This window comes from Rhinoderma darwinii, chromosome 11 (assembly GCF_050947455.1).
Source record: "Rhinoderma darwinii isolate aRhiDar2 chromosome 11, aRhiDar2.hap1, whole genome shotgun sequence".
In the NCBI taxonomy this organism is placed as follows: domain Eukaryota; kingdom Metazoa; phylum Chordata; class Amphibia; order Anura; family Rhinodermatidae; genus Rhinoderma; species Rhinoderma darwinii.
In genome coordinates this window covers 86,487,515-86,495,612 of record NC_134697.1, presented here as the reverse complement: position 1 = coordinate 86,495,612, position 8,098 = coordinate 86,487,515, and the positions used below count along the sequence as shown (strand labels likewise).

Below are 8,098 nucleotides of genomic sequence, written 5' to 3'. Positions count from 1 at the left end.
TTAGGGAACAGGGATATAATGCCAGTAATATGAAGGAACAGGGACATAATGCCGGTAATATGAAAGAACAGGGACATAATGCCGGTAATATGAAGGAACAGGGACATAATGCCTGTAATATGAAGGAATAGGGACGTAATGCCTGGAAGATGAGGGAACAGGGATATAATGCCAGTAATATGAGGAAACAGGGTCATAATGCCGGTCACATGAGAGGACAGGGACATAATGCCGGTAATATGAGGGAACAGGAACATAATGCCGGTCACATGAGAGGACAGGGACATAATGCCGGTAATATGAGGGAACAGGAACATAATGCCGGTCACATGAGAGGACAGGGACATAATGCCGGTAATATGAGGGAACAGGAACATTATGCCGGTCACATGAGAGTTCAGGGACATAATGCCGGTAATTCGGGAACGATACGGATGTAATAAAGACGTGTTACATGTTTGTACGTCCCCACCTTTATACTGGAGATTGGTAGCGGACGTTGGAATTGTGCGTTTCACTGTATCGTTGGATGGAGAAGAATCAGCCCGTGCAGGCCGCAGATAACAAGCCCCTAATGCAGCAGCAGCTCTGCGCTATCACACCCGGGAATGTCCCCCCATATCCTGCAGCATGAAGGAGCGGCTGCACGGACTGAACGACTCTTCCAGACATGGGAGACCAGCGGGAATAAAGACATGCGCACGAATAAGCACAAGATGGAGGCGGCAGCTCTATTGTATACTTGGTGGGGGGCTCTTAGAAGAGCCTTTGGGTTCTTACTGCAGGGACGGGGCACATTACTTGGAGCCTAATGAGAAGAATCCGCCGCTGCTGCTTTATTCCTGCTCCATTCGAGTTCAGGCGGGAGATGTTCCTATTGGTAGAGACAGAGGAGGGGCGTGGTGTTATCTGCGAGTCTATAGAAATATTCTACTTCCTCATTGGCTACAGTGTCTGGCGTTTAATACAAGTTTTAGATGCGGCCAATCAGAGAAGAAGCCCTCTACTCCATCCGGGTATAAGAAGTGACGGTCGGAGCACAACCGTTAGATCTGATCAGATAATAGAGATGTCTGGAAGAGGAAAGCAAGGAGGCAAAGTGCGGGCTAAAGCCAAGACCCGCTCATACCGGGCCGGACTTCAGTTCCCTGTCGGTCGTGTGCACAGACTTCTCCGCAAGGGCAACTACGCTCATTGGGTCGGCGCCGGCGCTCCGGTATACATGGCAGCTGTGCTTGAATATCTGACCGCTGAGGTCCTGGAACTGGCCGGAAATGCCGCCCGGGACAACAAGAAGACTCGAATCATCCCCCGTCACCTGCAGCTGGCCGTGCGCAATGACGAGGAGCTCAACAAACTGCTGGGTGGTGTGACCATCGCTCAGGGAGGCGTCCTGCCCAACATCCAGGCCGTTCTTCTGCCCAAGAAGACCGAGAGCAGCAAAAGTGCCAAGAGCAAGTGAGCGCCGCTTATCCACATTTAACCACAAAGGCTCTTTTAAAGGGAATGTGTTGCCAGCAAAACATGTATTTTTTTTTTTAGTTAAACATTTAGTGTGTAGGTGATTAAACATTGTTCAAATTTTTTTTATTTTTTTCACGAGTCAGGAAATATTATAAATTAGATTCGAATTTATAATATTTCCCAGCACTGGTCACTAGATGGAGCTATTCCCAAAATTGCAGGATTGCATGTGGTAAAGCAACCACATTGCTTTTTGCTGCAAAATTGGGGAAAAAAGCACTCGCTCTAGTGAGCTCTGAGAATCCCCCCCTCCTTTATCCTGGCTAGTGCCGGGATAAACGAGGGGATTGAACGGTCTAACCTCCTACACTGTGTGTCACCATTTTTTTAGCTAACACACAGTGTAGTAGGTTTACATACAGTAGTAAACACACACAAACACGAACATACATAGAAATCTCTTACCTGCTCCTGCCGCGGCGGCTCCCTCCGGCCCGTCCGCTGCCGCTGGTCCAAGTGCACAAGTCCGGAAGCCGCGACCGAAAGTAGTAATCTTACTGTCCGGCCGCGACTTCCGGTCCACAGGAAAATGGCGCCGGACGGCGCGCATTTCAAATTGGACTGTGTGGGAGCGGCGTATGCGCCGTTCCCACACAGACGGCGTACACAGAAGTGGATGGGACGGGCCCCGTTCGCAGTCCCTATGGGACTGTGGCTGCCGTATTCCATGTCTGTATGTGTCGTTAATCGACACATACAGAAATGGAAAAAAAAATGGCAGCCCCCATAGGGAAGAAAAAGTGAAAAAATAGAAAAAAGTAACACACAAACACACAAATAAATAAAAACGTTTTTAATAAAACACTAACATAAAACTGACATGAAAAAAAAAAATTTTGGTGACACTGTTCCTAAGAGCCGCCCACATGGTCCTTAGAACAGAGCTCTCACCGTTGATCACCGATATGTAAACGTTCTGCGCCAGATAAGTGGCTCTGATTGTACAGAGAACTAGCCAGCAGGAGGGGGCGACAACCTCCATTATGAGTTCATATACCGCTGGGATAAACATTGAAGAGGAAGCCGTAGGGTTGGTGGGTGTAGAACTGCTGCATTACTTATGACCTACACATTCACTACTGCCTCGTGCAGATGGTGGCGCTGTCCTCATTGGTGCACTAACTATACTGTACAGAACACATTAATAGTACAACTACTCCAGTGATTCATGTTCATGATCTACAACCCGCCCCCGACTACATAGTGTCTTAAATTATATCTTCCAGTCTCAAGAGCGTTGTCACAATTCGGTCCTCCTGGAGTATAACCACCATCATCTCAGGTGTTTAGATGAAGATTCCATCCCCGCGTCATGTACCGATAAGAGCAGTTCCTAAACTACAAAGGAGAAGTCCTACGAGGGGTCTGCGGCAATGCTTTATATACACAGGAGACGCTATAAGGGTAACAAAGCATTCCTCTCAAGGACTCTTATTGCTTCTAATTCTGCCCTGGTGTACACCACCAACTAAATGTCAACAAATGAAAAAGGGAGGGGAAGAGAAGGGCAAGAAGCGCACGGATCAAAGGATCTCTTGTATTAAGAAAAATTATAGATCAATAAAACAACGAGGTTAGAGAGGTATATTCTACCTAACAGGGAAGGGGTGAACGGTCCCTATGTAGAGAACACCCCATTTAATGAACAAAGCCCATTCAGCATTGTGACTTATCGTAGATGAAGGGGAATAAAAGGGAAAGGTACATAAATCAAATATCAAAAGTGGGGGCAGAAAGGGGACAAACTGGGCTGTAATGTTCGTCTCCCTCAAGTACCGCACTATTGGAGCTCTGATATTAGATTTTACTCCTGAATAGAGCTGCATCAATTTGTACTTTTCATTCTCTGAATGCGTCTCACTAAATGTTACTCTGCAGCAACTTCATGCGTTAGTGGGATGAGGTGAGTCCTAAGTATAGACAACGCACAGTGTTAGTACGAAGTAGAAATAGGTGCATTCTGTTTAATTTCACACAGAGTATTTTGGGGGAGGAATATCTGCCTCAAAGTTCCAAACTGAATTTTGAGGCAGATATTCCTCCCCCAAAATACTCCGTGTGAACAGCAATTATCACGCCGTTTTTCGCCCGCGGCCATTGAGCGCCGCGGGCATAAAACACGCTTTCTCCTGCCTCTCATTGAAGTCAATGGGAGGTCGGAGGCGGAAGCGCCCGAAGATAGGGCATGTCGCTTCTTTTTCCCGCGAGGCAGTTTTACTGCTCGCGGGAAAAAGACGCCGACGCCTCCCATTGAAATCAATGGGAGGCGTTGTCGGGGCGTTTCTGCCGAGTTTTGCGACGCGGTTTCCGCGTCAAAAAACTCGGCAAGAGACCCTGTGTGAAGGGTTTTGCTCTTGAAAAATGCCGTATCAGCTGCATCAGTTTGTCCTTTTTCATTCATTGAATGCGTCTCACTAAATATTGCTCTGCAAGAAACTGCACGCGTTACTGTAATAAAGTGAGTCCTATATAGGGACAGCAGACAGATTCATTATTAGTACTAGAGGTTAATAGATTTATTGCCAGCAGCCTTATTAATCCCAGCCGTCCGGCAGAATGAGATACGAAGCAATACGAGCCGATACGTGTGTCAAAGTTGGTCCCAGTAACAGATTTATTGTTTGTTGTAAGAATCTCGTAACATTAGTAGCAGCGACAGCAGCTAAGAAAACACTGGCCCTCTCTCCAAGGATTGCGGAAAGCACGTTGCCCAGCAGCAAGCTGGACGCCGAAGCAGCAACACAGCAAGTCAGCAGTTTGATCCACTGCTCGTGCGGATATTCAGCGGTGAGTTTCTGCCACTCGTGTACATGCAGGCATCGGCACAAACGGCGTCCGGCAGCGCCGCTACGAGGATGTGTTTTCCTGCCGGAGGATCACTCAGCAGCAAGTATAGCACTAAGGTACTCTTTCCCTTCAGATTAACATTCCCTGGTCTAAGACGGAATTCAGTCAGCTGCTTCTAGGACGCTATTAGGGGGACACACTGCAGTCCACATATCCGGCACCTCACTGGAAGACCGACGTGATACTGAAGCCCCTACCCCCGTGTATATAGAAGTAGAAGATCGCTGCTCAGATTATAAACGAGCGGTCACCAGCAGACATCATAGCTGATCTATAGAGGATGTGGCGGCTCTGAGAAGAGCCTTTGTGTTGTGTAAGATAGAGCAGAGCAGGAGCGGAATTAACCTCCGAAACGGTAGAGAGTGCGGCCCTGGCGTTTGAGCGCGTACACCACGTCCATAGCGGTGACGGTCTTCCTCTTAGCGTGCTCGGTGTAGGTGACGGCGTCACGGATGACGTTCTCCAGGAAAACTTTCAGGACGCCGCGAGTCTCTTCATATATGAGACCGGAGATGCGTTTGACGCCTCCCCTGCGAGCTAGACGGCGGATTGCAGGCTTGGTGATGCCCTGGATGTTATCACGGAGCACCTTCCTGTGACGCTTGGCACCGCCCTTTCCGAGTCCTTTTCCTCCTTTACCACGACCAGACATCCTGTAAGCTGGCGCTAAAGAGAACTATTGTACCGACAACCGCGGGGTGCGTCTTTATATAGACCTTGTGTGGACCAGAGGGAGAACTGTAAGACATGTCACTTCCGGGGGGGCGTGTCTCTCAGCAAATTCACATTACCAATCCCTCCTTCTGATTGGCTTAACTCAGATTTTGAATTTCACGCTCATTTTACAATACCGGCCGCTCTTTTCCCGCTTCTAGCGCGACTGCTGTGTAATCTCTATCTGCCCCAAATCTAAAGAGTAATGTTAAGGGAAACAAGCGTGACGTCTTGGATTAGTATGGCGGCCGCTCTTCATCTGCCGTCAGGTTCAGGATTTGTGTGCACGCAGTTCACCCCTCAGGCCACCAGCACCACAACGGTTTTATAAAATGAATAGGGAGGAGAGGACTCGGGCAGTGGTAATAGGTTTAGATCTCTGATTTACAACGGTGACCAGGACTACACCCGATGATCATGACCTCACAGAAGAGTATAATTCCCCTGCGCTTGTGTTCACACCGGGCGGAGGATACCTGCTCCCCCACCCTACACGCTGCGCCTGGTTTGCCTTTACAAGGAGTAGGGAACAAGGACACCGCACACACTGGTCAGTGGTGGATCATAACGGCGTCATTCCTAGCAGCAGCAGCGGCGATTATTATAGGAAAAGCGATGTCCGGTCATCAGTGAGGAGTGGGGCGGGTTATCGCTACGATACAGCCGGAGAGTGAGGTGATGAATACAGCGCAGACATCTGGCATAACACATGACAGGACCTATGAAAGGGATAACGTGAGTGCTAGAGACGGGGACTGGTTATAGTGTAAATGGCGCTAACTAAACTCTGAAAGGGTTAACATAGCATCTCCACATATTAATAGCAGAGCACCGAGAAACCAGCGTCCCGGTATAATAACGGAGGAAAAGGATTCAGCTCGTTTGAGGGAGGATTTGGTGGCTCTGAAAAGAGCCTTTGTGTTGTAGTCGGTGCCGGGTTCAGACCTAAGCCCTCTCCCCACGGACCCTGCGGGCCAGTTGAATGTCTTTGGGCATGATGGTGACCCTCTTGGCATGGATGGCGCACAGGTTGGTATCCTCAAACAGTCCGACCAGATAAGCCTCGCTGGCCTCCTGCAGAGCCATGACTGCGGAGCTCTGGAAGCGCAGATCGGTCTTGAAGTCCTGAGCGATCTCTCGCACCAGGCGCTGGAAGGGCAGCTTACGAATAAGAAGCTCGGTGGACTTCTGGTAGCGGCGGATTTCACGGAGAGCGACTGTGCCCGGGCGGTAACGATGAGGCTTCTTTACTCCGCCGGTAGCGGGAGCGCTCTTCCGTGCAGCTTTAGTAGCCAGCTGCTTGCGGGGCGCTTTCCCGCCGGTGGATTTACGCGCAGTCTGCTTTGTTCTGGCCATAGCTCTACAAAAACGTGCACACTTGTAGACTGATACGAAAGAGGACAGAGCAGAGAATTTATACACTTGAGCGTGTCCTCATTGGTCCATGAAAGGCACACCCCTACATTCTATTGGCTTGTTCATAAAAATTAAGCGCCCGACAAAGCAAATGTGATATTCGCGACCAATCACCGCTCCGAAGAGGCGGATACCGGTTTACATGTCGTCCACACGCAGCTTTTACAGCAGGGGTCATTTCTCCTGCTCTCTGCAAAATAGTTGTCATCAGTAACAGCTCACTGTATTTCCATGTCCGCAGATCACGTACACAGCGTTATATAAGAGACTACTTCCTCATCATCCGCCGCTGCAGTGGTTTTATAGATCACACAAAGGGACAATCCCCCACCCCATCCTTACACAGGACACTGTGCCCCGCATCCAGAGGCAGCGTATAAGGGTCACCATCCACCACGTGCAATGATGAGCAGGGGACATTGTGCTCTATTTACACCGGAGAGTGTAAACCATCGGCCTCCTTCACGTGGATCCTGTGCTGTAAGCTACAAGTCTATTGCTGCCCCGGTCCTTATTCACACATTACACGTGGTGGGCTGTGACCTGATAAACTCTGCCTGGATGTTACACCATAGTGACGGGACGGACACTGTGGAGGTCCGGATACAGCAGCTATGGCGTCCAGCGCAATGACCAGAAATGACACTTGTCATAAGAGTAACAGGGACATGAAGCTCCTCCGTGCACACGCGATGATGGTGCCTCCTTTATCTCAGGATCGCGCTGCTGTCTGTACCGGAGGAAATAGCGGCCAGTGATCATACAGCTCTGCCGGGGAGAAGGTGGTGGCTCTGAAAAGAGCCTTTGTGGTACAAGAAACTGGCGTCTCTCGCTTATTTCTTCGCTACGGTCTTCCTGGATTTAGACGCTTTCTTAGCCGGACTCTTGGCAGCTTTGGGCGCTTTCTTTGCCGGACTCTTGGCAGCTTTCTTTGCCGGACTCTTGGCAGCTTTGGGCGCTTTCTTTGCCGGACTCTTGGCAGCTTTCTTAGCCGGACTCTTGGTAGCTTTGGGCGCTTTCTTGGCCGGACTCTTGGCAGCTTTGGGCTTGGCCGCCTTCTTTGCTGGGCTCTTTGTTATTTTCTTAGGGGCAGGTTTTGGCTTCTTGGGGCTCTTCGCCACCTTCTTGGCAGCGGCAGGCCTCTTGGCCTTTGTCAGGCTCTTGGCCGGAGTCTTCTTCGGGGATTTGCCAGCAGCCGCCGGCTTCTTCTTGACCGCTTTGTCCTTAGTCTCCAGCTGCTTCTTGTTCAGCTTGAAGGAGCCGGAGGCGCCGCTGCCTTTCACCTGGAGCAGGGTTTCCTTGGTCACCAGAGTTTTGAGCGCCATCTTCAGGCGGCTGTTTTTCTTGTCTACATCGTATCCTCCAGCAGCCAGAGCCTTCTTCAGGGCGGCCAGAGACACCCCACTGCGCTCTTTGGAAGCGGACACGGCTTTCACAATGAGCTCGGACACGCTGGGACCGGAGGGTTTTTTTATTTTCTTGGCGACCCCTGCTGCAGTTTTTTTCGGCTGCTTTTTGGATTTGGCGGCAGGCTCGGTGAGAGGGACAGCGGCGGCTGGTGCGGTCTCTGCCATCGTATAACACAGGACTACACTAA

At 50.0% G+C, this 8,098-nt stretch overlaps 4 protein-coding genes across 4 annotated transcripts; 1 reads left to right on the top strand and 3 right to left on the bottom strand.

Moving 5' to 3' along the window:
• Positions 1-1,069: 1,069 nt before the first annotated feature.
• On the top strand, positions 1,070-1,462 carry LOC142662984 (histone H2A type 1-like). Its single transcript, XM_075841275.1, has one exon. It carries the CDS (start codon positions 1,070-1,072, stop codon positions 1,460-1,462), a length of 393 nt encoding a protein of 130 aa, XP_075697390.1.
• Positions 1,463-4,666: 3,204 nt separating this feature from the next.
• On the bottom strand, positions 4,667-5,023 carry LOC142663790 (histone H4-like). Its single transcript, XM_075842625.1, has one exon. It carries the CDS (start codon positions 5,021-5,023, stop codon positions 4,712-4,714), a length of 312 nt encoding a protein of 103 aa, XP_075698740.1. The 3' UTR covers positions 4,667-4,711.
• Positions 5,024-6,030: 1,007 nt separating this feature from the next.
• Positions 6,031-6,441, bottom strand: LOC142663763 (histone H3-like). Its single transcript, XM_075842595.1, has one exon. It carries the CDS (start codon positions 6,439-6,441, stop codon positions 6,031-6,033), a length of 411 nt encoding a protein of 136 aa, XP_075698710.1.
• An 893-nt stretch (positions 6,442-7,334) lies between these two features.
• On the bottom strand, positions 7,335-8,098 carry LOC142663747 (histone H1.01-like). Its single transcript, XM_075842570.1, has one exon. The coding sequence runs from the start codon at positions 8,073-8,075 to the stop codon at positions 7,335-7,337; it is 741 nt and encodes a 246-aa protein (XP_075698685.1). The 5' UTR covers positions 8,076-8,098.

Coding starts and splice junctions, on each gene's coding strand:
- LOC142663763 (XM_075842595.1), bottom strand. CDS start 6,441: ATGGCCAGAACAAAGCAGACTGCGCGTAAATCCACCGGCGGGAAAGCG.
- LOC142663747 (XM_075842570.1), bottom strand. CDS start 8,075: ATGGCAGAGACCGCACCAGCCGCCGCTGTCCCTCTCACCGAGCCTGCC.
- LOC142662984 (XM_075841275.1), top strand. CDS start 1,070: ATGTCTGGAAGAGGAAAGCAAGGAGGCAAAGTGCGGGCTAAAGCCAAG.
- LOC142663790 (XM_075842625.1), bottom strand. CDS start 5,023: ATGTCTGGTCGTGGTAAAGGAGGAAAAGGACTCGGAAAGGGCGGTGCC.